At 47.1% G+C, this 18,838-nt stretch overlaps 1 protein-coding gene across 7 annotated transcripts in view; it reads left to right on the top strand.

Annotated features, from left to right (window-relative positions):
- CCSER2 (coiled-coil serine rich protein 2) overlaps positions 1-18,838 on the top strand; it is a 243,540-nt gene that overhangs the window by 116,488 nt on the left and 108,214 nt on the right. For all 7 annotated transcript variants that reach the window (XR_013814723.1, XR_013814724.1, XM_079793281.1 and 4 more), the window contains one exon: positions 6,523-6,613. Coding sequence is in view for 5 of the 7 variants with exons in the window: in XM_079793281.1 (XP_079649407.1) it covers positions 6,523-6,613 (91 nt within the window). In the remaining 2 variants the exon portion in view is untranslated. The remainder of the gene's footprint in view (positions 1-6,522; positions 6,614-18,838) is intronic.

Below are 18,838 nucleotides of genomic sequence, written 5' to 3' on the forward strand. Positions count from 1 at the left end.
TCCCGCACCTTGGGCAGGGCCCAGGCGGGGGTCTCGGGTTTGAGCAGGACTTGGCTCAGTTCCTTCCTTGCTGCATTTGAAGCATGGGCCCGGAGGAGGCTCAGCCCCTGACTTACCTGCAGTTGGAGGACTGGCACTCCGTTTGGGGTTTGAAAGCGGTGGCTAGGAGCTGGAAGGCCTCCTTCTGGACCTCAGCCTTGGCCTGATCTTGCTTTTGATTTTGGATTTGGGTCTCCTTGTCTGTATTATTAAAGACCTTAAAGGTCAGGTTAACGAGGTCTTTTTGAGGGGTTTGTGGACCTGTATCTCATTTTTTAAGTTTGTGGCATATGTCGGGGGAGTAAAGGTGGTCAGGTCAGTGGATAAAGAAACCTGAGATGCCTCTCAATCTGTGAGGCTGGACATAGAGAATGAGGCATGGACTCAGAGTATGTCCTCAGTTCCTGCTGCCTCCCTCAGGGGTAGAATGGACGTGGGAATAGAAGAAGCTGTTGAGGAAGGTGGTCTTTGGCTGGCCTGAGAATGAGTGTTAGATGGAAAGGCTGTTTTGGAGCTCAGGTTCTCAGGATTTGGGCTCTCAGGGACTGGGGAGAAGGCGGCTGCTGGTTAATAGAGTCTGAAGAGAAAGAGCTGAGGCTTTTTTCAATTTGAGAAAGATCAGAGAGTGAGAAGGGAATGGCTACCCGAATAATACCCTCCCCCACTGCAACCTCGCTCAAAGAGAACTAACTGGCCAGCCACCTGTGAATTTGGTTGCTGGCAGTCAGGGGGGCAGCAGAGATTCAGTGCAGAGCACACAGGGAAATCAGGCAGTTAGAATTCTCAGAGGTAGAGCGTGGGTGCAGGTTTCGTGGTGGGGTTGTAAGGGGGTGGTGGGGCCTGGCGAGGTGGAGAGGAATGATCAGCTGGCTCCAAAGAGTCAGAAGACAGAAAGGGGCTGAGGACCTGTTTGAGAGGGCAAAGAAGACTTCCCGAGGAGGATCTGATGGGGGGAACATGAGGAGTAAAGTGAGGGGTAAGAGGGGAGTGGAGGGAAAAGAAAGTCTGTTCGTAGGGATCTCTGAGGCCTCCCTGTCTGGTGGCAAACATTATCTATGTCTCGAAGGATATTGAAATCGAAAGTGCTGTTTTCAGGCCACTGAGAGCCATTGTCGAGTTTATATTGTGGCCAGGTAGAGCTTCTTTGGTTTGATGTAGCCAGAAAGACCAAGGGTCGAGAGATTGGCGAGGACACACTCTAAGGGTGTGTTTTGAGGGGGTTTGGATTGAGAGGTCCCCATAACTGGAGGAAAGGGCTAGCGGACGTTGGGGAAGGGGCAAGGAGCATCCTCCTGTTCCCTCAACCATCCTGTAGAGAGAGGGGGCCGAGAGAAGGTTCCGAGATCGTCACCCTGAGACACCTTTCCTGTGGAGTAGAAGAGAATTCCTGGCTAGGTTCGACTGGGCTTTCGTAGAACGAGCAGCCAAGTAGATGGGAAACTCTGAGACCCTAATGCCCCTCCAGGTCACAGGGAGTGAGAAAAAAAAAGGGGGGGGGGGGTTGGGAAAGTCCCTGAAGCCTACTGGTGGGAGGGAAGCAGCAAGATCCCTGTCCTGGTCTGGCAGGGTTCGAGAGAGGGTCCGGGGCGGGCCAGTCAACTCAGAACTTTACCACCAAGCACAGCCAGAGAAGCCTGGGGCTAGGTCCGGGGATCGTCCACGCTCCAGTTCACCTCTCCCCGGTTTTGGCACCAGAATGAGAGACCAATCGGGAGGCGAAAACCAGGATTGCAGGCTTTATTAAAGGAAAGAGACCTGCCAGGCTGTCTCGCAATGGGAGACCAGCAACCTGTGCAGAGGTGAACACGCCTTTTGAGGGGAGGAATGGGAAGGAATGGGGGCTTAGTGTACTCAGGACACGCTGATTGGTGGCTTAATGTATGGTCATATAGGAACAAGGGCTTAGGGTACTTGGCAGGTGTTGATTGGTGGTTCAATGTATAGTCCATATAAGGTACATGGTTAGTCACTCAGGTATTTCCGGGCTGCAGGTTACGTCATACCCCCCCACCAGTTGGCGGAAGGGAGGATCTATCAAAAACAAATGTAGAGTTTCGTTATTAGAAGTTGAACCCTGTGAGCAGTGGTGGCCATGCTCCTGTAGCTGGTTGGTAAGTCTTAGCAAGCCCTGCTCTGGCCTTGGACAATGAGGTCCTATTTCCTCTGATTCTTTGTTGTGTCCTTAGTTGTTAGATCTGGCCTGGGGCACCCAGCCTCATCTTGTTTCACACATACTCATGCATATAGAATCCCCAAATGTTTTTACATAGAATATGATTTTGGTGGGTTAAATTACATAGGTCATAATGCTTATTGCAGAAAGTAAGCAAATATAGGTACTCTGAACAAAAAAAAGAAAAAACTTATAATTCTAAAATAGAGGTTCCCTTGTTTTGGTTTCCTTCAAACTTTTTTCTATGCATATTATAAAAAGTTTTTCTTTCATACAATGGATAATTTAATGGTCATTAACACGGAGTATTAGATATCTAATTTCTCTTTAAGTTAACATCTAGACCTTTTCAGTGAAAGAAATGTATTTTATCTTTTAAGGTGAAAAATATCTTGTGTTCATACTGATACTTCCCTCTTATATTCAGGGACATAGAGATTTTATTAATTTTACTAGAGGCCCGGTGCATGAAAATTCATGCACTGGTGGTGGAGGGGGGGGGTCCCTCAGCTCGGCCTTCCCCCTCTCACAGTCCAGGAGCCCTCAGGGATGGAAGGCGACCCGGCGATCAGGGGAAGGCAGTGCCCCATCACACCTCCACTGCTGCCACTGCCAGAAGTGCAAGCCTCGGCCGGCCCTGGTTACCTGAGCCTCGGCCGGCCCTGGTTACCTGAGCCTCGGGCAGCCCTGGGTGGCTGGGCAGCTGCCATCCGAGGCTTGCCTGCGCCTCCAATGGCCCTGGGCAGCTGGGGGGCTGAGGGCACTGGGGGACTCCAGTGGCAGGCGCACACCTGCCACCTCAGCAGGGCTCAGGGGACTGGGCGCCGCCATCTTGTGGCTGTGAACGCCGCCATCTTTGAGGACGTGACAGTCAATTAGCATATTCCCTCCTTATTGGCTGTGGGCACCGCCATCTTTGCGACAGTGTGAGGGTCAATTAGCATATTCCCTCTTTATTAGATAGGATTATTTTAATTTCATTTTTCCTAAGATGAGAATCCACTTCTTAATAAACAACAAAACAACTTCTTGTCTTGTATATACAACCATCTCAGAATAACACCAGTACTACCATTTATTAGGGTCACCAAAGGAGAAACGCATGAGGCCAAAAGGGGTAAAGAATTGTGAATTTATTAGGTCATCTGGGAAAGCAAAATGAGACCAGTACCCAGGGACAGGGAGTCAGAGATTTTAAAGGACTCTAGGCGGGCTTTTTCTGGGCAGAGAATTCTCTGGGCGGGTCCAGAGGGGAAAGATAATGGTTTTAGTAAGTGGAATATGGTCTTAGCCAGCGGAATGTGGTCTAAGCCAGTGGTCAGCAAACTCATTAGTCAACAGAGCCAAATATCAACAGTACAACAATTGAAATTTCTTTTGAGAGCCGAAAACCAACTCCTGCTCATGGGCCACAAAGTTTCAATCGCACCGTATGTGCGCGCCCGCACGTGGTATTTTGTGGAAGAGCCACACACAAGGGGCCAAAGAGAGCTCGAGAGCCACAGGTTGCCGACCACTGATCTAAGCAAAAGGGAATGTCGGTTGTGAAGTGGTCTAAAGGTCAGTTCCCGGGAGAGGGGGTGTCTACTCAATTATTCGATTATACTTAACACCATCCATATTATATTTACAGATAACAGTTTGATTCCCCCCCCCACACACACACACTTGAGATAGTTTCTAAGTTATGCCATCACCTTGATACACAATTAGATTCATTTATTTCAATTTACTTTTTGACTTATAAGGGTTTATTGAAACTTTTAAAAATATATATATTTTGTTGATTTTTTACAGAGAGGAAGGGAGAGGGATAGAGAGTTAGAAACATCGATGAGAGAGAAACATCGATCAGCTGCCTCCTGCATACCCCCTACTGGTGATGTGCCTGCAACCAAGGTACATGCCCTTGACCGGAATCGAACCTGGGACCCTTCAGTCTACAGACTGATGCTCTATCCACTGAGCGAGACCGATTAGGGCTGAAACATTATTTAATTTTTTAGCACTTTTTTTTCTTTATTCATTAAGGTATTACATATGTGTCCTTATCGCTCCATTGCCCCCCTCCCCCCACCAACCTCTCAACTCATGCCCTCACCCCCCTGTTGTCTGTGTCCATTGGTTAGGCTTATATGCATGCATACAAGTCCTTTGGTTGATCTCTCCCCCTTACCCCCACCCTCCCCTACCTTCCCTCTGTGGTTTGACTGTCTGATCTATGCTTCTCTGTCTCTGGATCTATTTTTGTTCATCAGTTTATGTTGTTCATTATATTTCATAAATGAGTGAGATCATGTGATATTTATCTTTCTCTGCCTGGCTTATTTCACTTAGCATAATGCTCTCCAGTTCCATCCATGCTGTTGCAAATGGTAAGAACTCCTTCTTTTTACCGCAGTGTAGTATTCCACAGTGTAGATGTACCATAGTTTTCTAATCCACTCATCTGCTGACGGGCACCTAGGCTGTTTCCAAATCTTAGCTATGGTGAATTGTGCTGCTATGAACATAGGGATGCATATGTCCTTTCTGATTGGTGTTTCTAGTTTCTTGGGATATATTCCTAGAAGTGGGATCACTGGGTCAAATGGGAGTTCCATTTTTAGTTTCTTGAGGAAACTCCATACTGTTCTCTACAGTGGCTGCACCAGTCTGCATTCCCACCAGCAGTGCAAGAGGGTTCCTTTTTCTCCGCATCCTCGCCAACACTTGTCGTTTGTTGATTTGTTGATGATAGGCATTCTGACAGGTGTGAGATGGTACCTCATTGTTGTTTTGATTTGCATCTCTCAGATGATTAGTGACTTTGAGCAGGTTTTCATATGTCTTTTGGCCTTCTGTAGGTACTCTTTCGAAAAGTATCTGTTTAGGTCCATTGCCCATTTTTTGATTGGGTTATCTTCCTTTTGTTAAGTTGTATGAGTTCCCTGTAAATGTTGGAGATTAAACCCTTATCAGTGATGATATTGGCAAATGTGTTCTCCCATGCAATGGGCTTTCTTGTTGTGTTGATGGTTTCTTTTGTTGTGCAAAAGCTTTTTATTTTGATGTAGTCCCCTTTGTTTATTTTCTCTTTATTTTCCATTGCTCTAGGAGCTGTATAGGTGAAGAAATTGCTTCGGCATATGTCTGAGATTTTGCTGCCTGTGGATTCCTCTAGGACTTTTATGGTTTCCCGTCTTATGTTTAAGTCCTTTATCCATTTTGAGTTTATTTTTGGGTATGGTGTAAGTTGGTGGTCTAGTTTCATTGTTTTGCCTATATCTGTCCAATTTTCCCAACACCATTTATTGAAGAGACTGTCTTGATTCTATTGTATGTTCTTGCCTCCTTAGTCAAATATTAATTGAGCATAGTGGTTTGGGTCAATTTTGGGGTTTTCTGTTCTATTCCATTGGTCTATATGTCTGTTCTTGTGACAGTACCAGGCAGTTTGAGAACAGTGGCTTTGTAGTACAGCTTGATATCTGGTAGTGTGATCCCACCTACTTTGTTCTTCTTTCTCAGGATTGCTGTGACTATTCAGGGTCTTTTATTTTATTTTTTTATTCCAGATGAATTTTTGGAGAGTTCATTCTAGGTCTGTGAAATATCCATTGATATTTTAATGGGGAGTGCATTGAATCTATAGATTGCTTTGGGTAGTATGGACATTTTAATAATGCTTGTGCTGCCGCCAATGGCAGCAGCAGAGGTGTGATGGGGGCATCGCCTTCCCCTGATCACCAGGTTGCCTCCCGCCCCTGAGGGCTCCCAGACTGTGAGAGGGGGCAGGCTGGGCGAAGGGACCCCCCCCCTCCAGTGCATGAATTCTCATGCACTGGGCCTCTAGTTGGTTAATAAAATTATATAGGTTTAAGGTGTACAATTCTATAGTACATAATCTGTATATTGTATTAGATAGATTTCTTATGTTCACATCCTGGTTTGGCCAATTATTTAGGCTCTCTTTGCATTAAATTCATATATAATATGGGAATTGTACTAGTCACAATATCATAGGGTTATGTTATAAATAAATGATTATTTGTAAAGTGCTTAGAACAATATCTTTTAGTGTGTAAGTTTTTCAAAATAAAAATAAAAATCTACTGATGGGGAGGAAGACTAGGAAAAGGATACAAATAGCTTAATCAGGTAAACCAGTTGAGTCTACTTTTTTAATTTAAGAAATTTTATTTCTAAAATCTATTCTTAACACACAAACATTGAGTAAATTCATATTATCATATATTCATGTTTTCAGAGCTAATGATTACATACATCCTGGAACTAGGTGGTAGCATTTCTACTGCTTTTGTTCACAGGATATTCTGAATAATCTTGAATCATGTGATCTGGAGGAGGATGACCTTATGCTTGATGTGGATCTGCCTGAGGATGCATCTCTTGAAAATGGTAAGTGGGGACAGTATTGAACCTCAGAGGCATATAGTTGAGTTATTTGACGATAAGCCAATTTGATATTTGTTATTTACAGACTTCCTATTCTCAATAGAGGAAGACTCTTTTTTTTTTTTTTTTTTTTTTTTTGCGGGTTCCAGGACCAAAGATCACCAGCTGCCCAAGTACCAAAACATTATGCTTCTGAAATCTCTTGATGTTGATCCTGCACGCAGAGCAATCAGGCTGCTCTGCGTGTGCCATGCACGGCAGAAGCCCTTTTTCTGAGGAAGACTTTTTAGACTGAGAATCTAAAGTGATGTTAAATAAGTTCATTGCAAATTTATTTAAATGTTTAAAACCTGATTTTGTAGGTAGGTCTTGGTATAATTCTGTATGATGCAATAATACTGTATACCTATTCCATAAAGTAAGTGGTAGGTAGGATTTGGCCCTTTTTTCCATATATACATACCCATTTTTTTCTCCCTTTATCTCATTTTGATTCCATGAACAAGTACGTTTAGAGAAACAGATAGCATTTGACTTGAGAAATATCATGGTTGATAAATATTTTAAAAAGATTAGTTCTGGGAAAATTGTAACCTGAATAAATTATTCTATAATTTTAATTACCAAGTCCAGTCTGTCTTCCTCTGTAGACCCCAGTAACTGCTGGAGTAGGGCTTTAGGTAATCCATATGCAAAAGGAGCCTGGGTGCTCTTGCCCCCACTGAAGTAGCGTTTGCAAGATTGCTATCTTAAGGACTGGTCAAGGACCAGAGACCAGCCTAGGAAAGCCCCTGGGACACAGGTTGAAATGGGGATCCTCTTGGGAAGAGAAACCGGCTCCAGAGATCTTTCAGTCAACATTTGCCGGTTTCCTCAGTCCTCCCAGGGACCAGGGATGAATTAGGGTGGAGAGGCTGGAAGAATGCAGGGATGTTTGAGGGAGGGTAGATGTTTGTTTTCAGTGCATCACTGAGGTACTAGGAGCCGGTTGCTGCTCATATTTGTCATATTGATCAGGCTTTGTGTGTGTGTGTGCTGCCAGGATGCTCTGTGACAGTCAATCTCAAAATCTCAGTGGTTCAAAATAGACATTTACTTTTCTCATTCGTGGATCTGTGGGTTAGCTTGGACAGTTTAGGCTATGGTCTGAATTCATGTCTCCTTGCTTTTATTTTGAGACCAGTCTACTTGGAGCAGGTTTCTCTCATGGCAGATGACAGGACAACAGGGTGAACAGAGACATGCATAGGTCATCCCTTACCATCGTCTCTGAGAACCAGCACTCAGTTCTGCCCCAGTGGGACGGGGAGGTCCACACTGTTGGCTGTGAGAAGCCCTGCCACAGAGGACATTAAATGCATAGTTCTACTCCAGGAGGGAGGGATGCGCTGAGATCAGTATCTGCTCTACCTGCTGCACCTTCTTGTGGTTTTGCTGTCACTTGGGATACTTGAGCAACCAAAGCTGAGTTCCAGTCATCTGAGAAAGAAAAATCACAGCTAACGCCCAGAAAGAAAAACAATAAAACTCCCAGAATTATTATTATTATTTTTAAAAATATATTTTATTGATTTTTTACAGAGAGGAAGAGAGAGGGATAGAGAGTTAGAAACATCGATGAGAGAGAAACATCGATCAGCTGCCTCCTGCACACCCGCTACTGGGGATGTGCCCGCAACCAAGGTACATGCCCTTGACCGGAATCGAACCTGGGACCCTTGAGTCCGCAGGCTGACGCTTTATCCACTGAGCCAAACCGGTTTCGGCAAAACTCCCAGAATTAGAGTGGCCTAGGACAGTGGTCGGCAAACCGCGGCTCGCGAGCCACATGCGGCTCTTTGGCTCCTTGAGTGCTCTAATGCCACTTCTTCAAAATAGACTCGCCTAGGCCGAAAACCGACTTCTGCACATGGGCCACGAAGTTTCAATCTCACTGTACGCATGTGATTCTCAAGCCGTGGTTTGCCGACCACTGACCTAGGAGATAATAATGAGAGCACTTAGTGAGAATCAATTGCAGAACAAAGCTTTCTGGAGCTATAAAAGAAGGCTTCCCACAGAACAGTTCAGTAGATGACAAAAAATAATAGCTGTTGTTGAAATCTGAGTTAGTGACCTGGAAGATCAAGTAGAAAAATATTGTAGAACAGAGGAAAAACATACAGCATTGAAAATGATAGGGGAAGAATGAGACTTCCTTTCCAGGATATGTATGTGAAGTTTCAAGGGCTGGTATTGAGGAACCAGGGATCTACCTCCTCGGAATAAATCACCTCCTAAGCAATGCATTTTACTTTGGCAGAATTATAACCACTTCTTTTTGGGAACCGTATGCCCTTTCTTAAAACAGGAAGTAAAGATGGAGTCAGTCTTAGAGCCTGCCTTATCGTTTGGGAACAACAAAAAGTTATCCACATAGAAGATAAAAATGTGATCACAGGGAACTTTATTGTTTTGAGGTCTTGTTTAGGGACTTGGGAAAAGTTCAAGGGAATTCCTGAGGAATAGCTCATATATATTACAGATTTTCCTAGAAGGCAAACAAGTATTAGCTATTTTGAGCTAATGGATAGTGAAGAAAGCAGAACATGGGTCTAAAATATATTGCCTTCAGAGGACCCAAAGATAAAGTAGCATTTAGATTTGGTGCTACAAGGAAGTAGGTAATGACTGGTCTTTATAGCTCTGAGGTCCTGAATGACACTATACCTACCCACTGAGTGTTTTGATTAGGAGAATAGGAATGTTATGAAGACTGGTACAGTGTGTTATTTAAAAATATATATTTTTATTGATTTCAGAGAGGAAGGAAGAGGGAGAGATAGATAGATAGAAACATCCATGATGAGAGAAAATCATGGATAAGCTGCCTCCTGCACGCCCCCCACTAGGGATCGAGCCCATAACCCGGGCATGTGCCCTTGACGGGAATCGAACCCAGGACATTACAGTTCACAGGCTGACACTATCCACTGAGCCACACCGGTGAGGGCTGGTACAATGTTTAAGGAGTCTTCTGATATACTTCTGACTATTGTTGTTAGTACCTTTAGATTCTGGTTTTTGAAGCTCTTAGGGAAATTTGGGTCAAGTTTTTGGATGGGTCACTCTGAACCTTGATGGGTTCCACCCACTTAGTCTGCCAATGTAGGTAGACTTTCTGCCAACAAGATGACTGGCGCCTCGTTGAAATCTTCAATTTGAATTCAAGTTGGCTGTGACTTCATTATGATAGGGGAGTCTTCTGTGATTTCAAGGAAGAAGCTATGAGAATATTTATCTGGTAATTGCATTTGTGTAGCAAATCATTACCTATTAAGCCAGCACAGAGGAGGAAAGAATGTTCGTTGGTCAAAAGTTTCTTAGACAGTTATGGGGTAGGATTTGAGAACTGTTTGAGAGTTATTGGAGATATTCACATCTTAGTGGTTTGGCTACACAGAGGGAGGTTATGTAGAAGTAGTAGGTTGATATTGTAGTTTCTGTATCAATAAAATATTTTCAATGTTGTCCTTTAATATTTAGAGAAATTTATCTTTGAGTTTAAGGGTAAAACCAGAAATAGGGAGCTTGATTTCTTCCTCAGAACACTTTGATTCATCATCCACTTTACTTTTTCTATTTTATTTTTTAATGCAATATAGGACACTTATTTTTCAAATGTCCTTCTATTTATTGTATCTATAAATGTATTCAGAGATTTCTTCTTCCACTATTTAACTGAGTATGGAAGCATCTAGCTGTTACATGTGAAGGACATCATTTTATTCTGAGTCTTATTCTACTTTTTTCTAATGCTCTTTCTGGGCCTTGGAAGTCTGGCAATGAGGCTATTTACAGCATTTCTGCCTTAAAATCCTTCCTAGAAAGTGAGAGCCACTTCTCTTTCAGAATCTACTCCTTAATATTATCAAACTAGAGGTCTGCTGCACGAAATTCATGCACAGGTGTGTGTGTGTGTGTGTGTGTGTGTGTGTGTGTGTGTGTGTGTGTCCCTCAGCCCAGCCTGCATCCACCCTCTCCAAACTGGGACCCCTCGAGGGATGTCCGACTTCCCTCTCACAATCCAGGAATGCTGGCTCCCAACCGCTTGCCTGCCTGATTGCCCCTAACCACTCCCTGCCAGCCTGATCGACACCTAACTGCTCGCCTGCCGGCCCAGTTGCCCCTAACTGCCCTCCTCTGCTGGCCAGGTCACCCCTAACTGTCCTCCCCTGCTGGCCCGGTCACCACTAACTACCCTCTCTTGCCAGCCTGGTCTTCCCTAAATGCCCTCCACTGCAGGCCTGGTCCCCACAAACTGCCCTCCCCTGCAGCCCTGTTTCCCCCCCGCTCTTCCCTGCAGGCCTGGTCCCCCCCCCAACTGCCCTCCGCTGCAGGCCTGGTTGCTCCCAACTGACCTCCCTGCAGGCCTGGTTGCCCCTAACTGCCCTCCCCTGCAGGCCTGGTTGTCCCTAACTAACCTCCCCTGTTGGCCCGGTCATTCTTAACTGCCCTCCCCTGCGGGCCGGGTTCCCCCTAACTGCTCTCCCCTGCTGTCCTAGTAACCCCCAACTGCCCTCCCCTGCAGGCATGGGTCCCCGCAACTGCCCTCCCCTGCAGGCCTGGGTCCCCCACAACTGCCCTCCCCTGCAGGCCTGCTTCCCCACAACTGCCCTACCCTGCTGGCCTGGTCACCCCTAATAGCCTTCCCCTGCCATCCTGGTCACCCCCAACTGCCCTCCCTGGAAGGCCTGGTCTCTCTCAACTGTCCTCCCCTGCTGGCCTGGTAACCCCTAACTGCTCTCCCCTGCTGGCCTGGTCGCCCCCAACTGCCCTTCCATGTAGGCCTGCCCGCCCCCCCCCCCCCAATGGCCCTCCCCTGCAGGCCTGGTCCCTGCCATCTGCCCTCCCCTGCTGGACCTGGTCCCTGCCAACTGCCCTCCCCTGCAGGCCTGGTTGCCCCTAACTGCCCTCCTCTGTCAGCCTGGTCACCCCTAACTGCCCTCTCCTGCAGGACTGATTCCCTCCAACTGTCCTCCCCTGCTGGCCCAGTTATCCCTAACTGCTCTCCTCTGCTGGCCTGGTCACCCCTAAATGCTCTCCCCTGCTGGACTGGTCACCCCCAACTGCCCTCCCCTGCAGGCCTGGTCGCCCCCTCTCCCAACTGCCCTCCCCTGCAGGCCTGGTCCCCACCAACATCCCTCCCCTGCAGGCCTGGGTCCCCCCCAACAGCCCTCCAGTGCAGGCCTGGTCCCCCCCCCCCCCCCCCCGAGACTGCCTTCCCCTGCTGGCCCGGTCACCCCTAACTTCCCTCCCCTTCCAGCCTGGTCCCCCCTAACTGCCCTCCCCTGTTGGCCTGGTCACCCCTAACTGCCCTCTCTTGCAGGCCTGATCCCTCCCAACAACCCTCCCTTGCAGGCCTGGTCCCTCCCAACTTCTCTCCCCTGCGGGACTCATCGCCCACAACTGCCCTCCCTGCTGGCCATCTTGTGGCAGCCATCTTGTGTCCATCTTGTGTGTTGGTCAATTTGCATATTACCTCTTTATTAGATAGGATGGCGCTGTGAAAGCAGCATGGCTATGGACCAGCTTGGTTGTGCTGCAGCACAGCTACAGAATAGCTCTGGGGCCAGGCAGCCCTGGGGCCAGGCCCCTCTCTGGCTAGACAGCTCTGCCTTGAGGGGACATTTTTGGGTGTTTCAGCTCTGCCAGGGAGATAGTCTTCAGTCTTAGGTGAAAAGGGAAAGTGCTGGGGTGCCAGAGGGGCCCTGGCCTATATGGACAGGCGTCCCCACTCCTGGTCTCTGATTGGTTTGTCCGCATGCAGATGAGGGCTCCAAATCCTCAAAATTTGATTGATCCAAAAGGCACTGTCCTGATTGGTCAGAATAGAGCAGTTCTAATTGGCTGAAGCTGTGCAGCTCTTATTGGATGGGGAAAGCCTCAGTCCTATTGGTTGAAGTGGGATTCCAGAAACTCCTTTATAAGGGCCAGCTCAGATGACAGAAGCACAGTTGCAGGCTGGTATTTCAGCATAGCTTCTCTGTGAAGTGCAGTTGGCATTAGAAGCCTCCTTGTACAAATGGCTGCTAGGCTCTGCTTTTTAAAATTTGAGCCCAGTTAGCAACCAGGAGCCCTTAGTAGCTCCCCCTCCCTCCTCACCCTCTCAGGGATTCACAGTTATATAAAAAACACAATTGTATTGCATTATTTTCTTGCTCAAGAACCTCTAATCATCCCTCATTGCCTATAGATTAAAGCCTAGAATTTGACACATTCACCATATAATAATCTTAAGAAATTCTGTTGTGTATCCCGTCTTACATGTGTTATTTCCTCTACTCACTCTGGTTTTAAAATTATCTGTGTTGCAAATGATGTCTAATTCTTTCCTGAAACCCACCCCACCAAGTTATGGTGCCTATTCACTTGCACTTAATTCATGTTATTTTTCCTAAGGCCATACTTTTGCTAACCTTATTATTGAGGTATAGTCATATGAGATTAACAGTATTGTCCTTGACCACTTTCCAGTCATTACTGTATTTTTTTCTGAAAATTTATTTCTATGTTTGAGTACTAATTGTGTTTAGTAGTAACAGGGTTCATGATTTTTTATTTTACAGAAGCCTTTCTAAATTTAAGCCAGATTTCAGTTAAAAGCTTTCCTGAACAGATTGTAAAACTTCCCACAAAGAACATATATTTCAGGCTTTGTGATGTGTAATTTCTTCCCACCATCTTCATAGCCAATTGTTAGTCACAGATGGAAATACTACCTGTGTTTTCCATTACCTTCTTAGGACAAGCTACAGAGAAATAATCTGGGTAACTTTTGGTGTTCCTTTATCAAGATCAGAAGAAACGGGTATGATGAGTGCTAGACACAGGCATCCCCACATGCCTTCCCCTTCAGTTAGCTATGCTAGATCCTCTTTTCCTCTTCAGAGGGTAAAGATCTTGGGAGTATCTCTCTGTCTCCTACTCATAGTAAATATAAACAAACAAAACAACATATTAAAGCTCCTGTCTTTTACATTTGGAGCTGGAAACCTTCAGAAGGCCTTTATTCTCTAGTCCTAAACCTACAGTTATGACCAAATCTGCTGTGTATAGATAGTTTTGATCAGCATATTGGGTTAAAACTTTTTCAAACTAGGATTCCTTTAGGTTTACCCCATCATTTTCTGTTATGACACATTGAGAAGGATTTGTTTCCGTCCTTAGTCTTATTTGTCCTGTTTCTTCTTGGCTCTGGAAAGTGGTTTTGAGTTATCTCCATTTTGTAATTTTATTTCCTTTCTTTTTTTTTTTTAAGTGTGTGTGTATGTGTGTGTGTGTGTGTGTGTGTGTGTGTATTTTTAAAATTTAATAAATCTTTATTGTTCAGATTATCACAGTTGTTCCTCTTTTTTCCCCCCATAGCTCCCCTCCACCAGCTTCCTACCCCACCCTCTGCCCTTACCCCCCCCCCACTGTCCTCATCCATAGGTGTACGCTTTTTGTTCAGTCTCTTCCCGCAGCCCCCAATCCCCTTTTCCCCTGAGAATTGTCAGTTCACTTCCTTTCTATGCCCCTGATTCTATTATATTCACCAGTTTATTCTGTTCATCAGATTTTTTATTCCCTTGGTTTTTAGATTCACTTGTTGATAGTTATGTATTTGTTGTTCATAATTTTTATCTTTATCTTCTTCCTCTTCGTAAAGAATACCTTTCAGCATCCTCTCTAATAAAATGGTAATATGCAAATTAACCATCACTCCGCTACATAAGCCATGCCCACCAGCCAAGCCACGCCCACCAGCCAATCAGGGCGCGTATGCAAATTAACCCCAATCCAAGATGGCTACAGCCACAGAGAGCAAGGTTTCCCAGGTAACAGAACAAGCCAAGCTTTCCATAGCCGTTGCAGGCCTAAGCCTCCACTCAAGCTACAAAGTTTCAATTATAGAAGGTAAACAAATTCAAACAAATGGCGGCAGAATGGAGCTTGAGAGAGCAGGCCGGTTGCTGGCAGCAACAGGGGAAGCAAAGCTTTCCGCACACCCTGGCAGGGCTCACCCACTTAAGGCTACAAAGTTTCAATTGTAGAAGGTGAATTAACTGCCACAGAAATGGCTGCCGGAGCCCCAGGCTTGGCTCCACTCCAGGCTACAAAGTTGCAATTGTAGAAGGAAAATAAATTCCAGATACCAGGGCCTCTGCTTGGGTTGCCAGGGGGCGTGGCCGGCCTGCAAACCACCACAGGCCCCTCGCTCAGGCCGCCCCACACCCCAAGGGAACCCCCACCCTTATCTGTGACACCCTTCAGGGCAAACCAGCTGGCCCCCACCCGTGCACCAGGCCTCTATCCTATCTAATAAAAGAGTAATATACAGATTGATCATCACTGCAACACACAATATAGCTGCCCCCATGTGGTCAAAGATCCTGCCCCCATGTGGACACAAGATGGCCACCACAAGATGGCCAGCAGGAGAGGGCAGTTGGGAGGTACCCGGCCTGCAAGGGAGGGCAGTTGAGAGGGACCAGGCTTGCAAGGGAGGGCAGTTGGAGGTGATCAACCCTGCAGGTGAGGGCAGTTAGGGGTGACCAGGCTGGCAGAGGAGGGAAGTTGGGGGCAAACAGGCTGGCAGGGGAGCAGTTAAGCATCAACCAGGCTGGCAGCAGAGTGGTTAGGGGGTGATCAGGCTGGCAGGCAGAAGCGGTTAGGGGCAATCAGGAAGGCAGGCAGGCAAGCAGTTGGGAGCCAGCAGTCCTGGATTGTGAGAGGGATGTCCGACTGCCCGTTTAGGCCCAATCCCAGGATCGGGCCTAAATGGGCAGTCGGACATCCCTCCGGGGGTCCCAGATTGGAGAGGGTACAGGCTGGGCTGAGGGACAACCCCCCGCCGTGCACGAATTTCGTGCACCGGGCTTCTAGTTTCATATAATTCTGGTTTGGCGGTGATAAACTCCTTTAGCTTTTTCTTATTTATGAAGCTCTTTATCTGGCCTTCAATTCTGAATGATAGCTTTGCTGGGTAGAGTAATCTTGGTTGTAGGTTCTTGCTGTTCATCACTTTGAATATTTCTTGCCATTCCCGTCTGGCCTGCATAGTTTCTGTTGAGAAATCAGCTGACAATCATATGGGTGCTCCCTTGTAGGTAACTAACTGTTTTTCTCTTGCTGCTTTTAATATTCTCTCTTTGTCTTTGCCCTTGGCATTTTAATTATGATGTGTCTTGGTGTGGTCCTCTTTGGATTCCTCTTGTTTGGGGTTCTGTGTGCTTCCTGGACTTGTAAGTCTATTTCTTTCACCAGGTAGGGGAAGTTTTCTGTCACTATTTCTTCAAATAGGTTTTCAGTATCTTGCTCTCTCTCTTCTTCTGGGACCTCCATAATTCTGATGTTGGTATGCTTGAAGTTGTTCCAGAGGCTTCTTACACTATCTTCAACTTTTTGTATTATTTTTGCTTTTTGCTTTTCCGGAGGAGTGTTTTTTGCTTCTTGGTATTCAAAATCTTTGACTTGATTCTTGCGATCCTCTAGTCTGCTTTTAGGTCTCTGTATAATATTTTTTATTTCAGTCAGTGTATGCTTAATTTCTAGTTGATCCCTTTGCATATCCTCAAGGGTCTCATTTAATTTATCGGCCTTTTCTAGAAAATTCTTGAAAAACCTTATAACCGTGGTTTTGAACTCTATATCCAGTCTTTTGCTTTCCTCCATTTTCTTCAATTGTGGCCTGCCTCTTTGACTCCGCATTTTAGCTGCTTCCCTGAGTTGATGGAGTTTCTTTGTGTGTTAGGGGTCCTAGCAGGGCCCAGTAGCTCAGCCTCTCCAGTTACCTGTGGTGGATCCTCTTGGTGCACCCCTTTGTGGGCTGTATGTGGAGTCTTGTTGTAGTTAAGCCTTGCTTGTTGTTGGTATCACTGGGAGGAGTTGATCTCCAAGCCAATTGGCTTTGAGGATCAGCAGTGTCTCTGCTGGGAGGGCTTCTGTGCTCAGCTTGGATGGGGCGGAGTCTTAGGGTGGAGTAGACAAGCTTTGGTTTCCCATCATCCCCGCCCTAAGAGGGCCCTGTTCTCCGTGCCCCGCAACAATGGCTGTGCACCTCTGAGAGAAGGCTGCTCTGGAGTTTTGCCCGCTGCCTGACAGTCCAGTTTCTCCCCGACTGGAGCTGGATATCAGTGCAGTCGGAGGTTTTGTTTTCCTCCTGAACGAGAAAGCTAGCCACTGGGAGGGCTTCTGTGCTCAGCTTGGATGGGGCGGAGTCTCAGGGTGGAGTAGACAAGCTTTGGTTTCCCGTCAGTCCCGCCCTAAGAGGGCCCTGTTCTCCGTGTCCCATGGCAATGGCTGTGCACCTCTGAGAGAAGGCACTCTCAAGTTTCACCCGCTGCCTGACAGTCCAGTTTCTCCCTGACTGGAGCTGGATATCACTGCTGTCAGAGGTTTTGTTTTCCTCCTGAACAAGAAAGCGAGCCGCGCCGCCCTCTCCGCGCACCGGAGCAAGCCAGCCGTGTATTCAGCCGCCCGCCCTTTCTGCGCTCACCGATCTACGCACCTCCACAGCTCCTGAGGCTCAGCGTCCCCTTCTCTTTTTTTCTGGTTGTAGAACTTCCACTCAGCCAGCTTTCCAGTGGTTCTGGACGCTGTCCACTCTGTTTTCCAGTTATAGTTTTAAAATTGTTGTGGTAGGCAACAATTAGGTGTTTACCTTATGCCGCCATCTTGATTTGTCCCAATTTTATTTTCTTTCTATATTATTTCTTCAACTAGAGGCCTGGTGCACAAAATTTGTGCACAGGGGCGGGGTGTCCCTCAGCCCAGCCTGCACCCTCTCCAATCTGGGACCCCTCAAGGGAGGTCCAACTGCCCATTTAGGCCCCATCACAATAGGATCTGGCCTAAACGGGCAGTAGAACATCCCTCTCACAATCCAGGACTGCTGCCTCCCAACTGCTCGCCTGCCTGTCTTCCTGATTGCCCCTAACCACTACTGCCTGCCAGCCTGATCACCCCCTAACCACTCCCCTGACAGCCTGATTGATGCCTAACTGCTCCCCTGACAGCCTGATTGCCACTAACAGCCCTCCCCTGCAGGCCTGGTCACCCCTAACTGCCCTCCCCTGCAGGCCTGGTCACCCCTAACTGCCCTCTTCTGCAGGCCTGGTCCCCCCCAACTTCCCTTCCCTGCAGGCCTGGTCCCGCCAACTTCCCTCCTCTGACGGCCTGGTCATCCCTAACTGCCCTCCCCTGCAGGCTTGATTGCCCCCAACTGCCCTCCCTTGTAGGCCTGGTCCCTCCCAACAGCCCTCCCTGCTGGCCTGATCGCCCATAACTGCCCTCCCTTGCAGGCCTCGGCCCTCCCAACTGCCCTCCCCTGCTGGCCATCTTGTGGTGGCCATCTTGTCTCCACATGGGGGCAGGATCTTTGACCACATAGGGGCAGCCATCTTGTGTGTTGGAGTGATGGTCAATTTGCATATTACTCTTTTATTAGATAGGATAAAGGCTTGGTGCACGGGTGGGGACCGACTGGTTTTCCCTGAAGGGTGTCCCGGATCAAGGTGGGGGTTCCCTTGGGGTGTGGGGTGGCCTGGGTGAGGAGCCTTTGGTGGTTTGCAAGGTGGCCACGCCCCCCAGTGACCCAAGCGGAGGCCCTGGTATCTGGGATTTATTTATCTTCTATAATTGAAATTTTGTAGCCTTGAGCGGAGCCAAGCCTCCTGCTTGCTCCATGGCCGCAGCCATATAGAGTGGATAGAGTGTCAACCTGAGGACCAGAGGGTCCCAGGTTCGATTATGATCAAGGGCACATACCTGGTCCGGGCCCTGGTCAGGGCCCATGCAGGAGGCAACCAATCAATGTGTTTCTCTCACATCCATGTTTCTCTCTGTCTTTCCCTCTTCCACTCTCCCTAAAAATCAATGGGAAAATATCCTTGGGTGAGGATTAACAACAACAAAAATCCTCCTATCGAATAAAAGAGTAATATGCAAATTAACCATCACTCTGCCACGCCCACCAGCCAATCAGAGCGAGTATGTAAATTAACCCCAACCAAGATGTCTGCGGCCACAGAGAGCAGGAGGGAGGCTTGGGTTTCCCTGGCAATGGAGGAAGCCAAGCTTTCCACACACCCTGGTGGGCCCAGGCCTCCACTCAAGGGTACAAAGTTTCAATTATAGAAGGTAAATAAATTCCAACATAAATGGCGGCAGCCACAGAGCTGGAAGAGCAGGAGGCTAGGGTTGCCC

This window comes from Cnephaeus nilssonii (genome assembly GCF_951640355.1).
Source record: "Cnephaeus nilssonii genome assembly, chromosome: 16".
Taxonomy (NCBI): Eukaryota; Metazoa; Chordata; class Mammalia; order Chiroptera; family Vespertilionidae; genus Cnephaeus; species Cnephaeus nilssonii.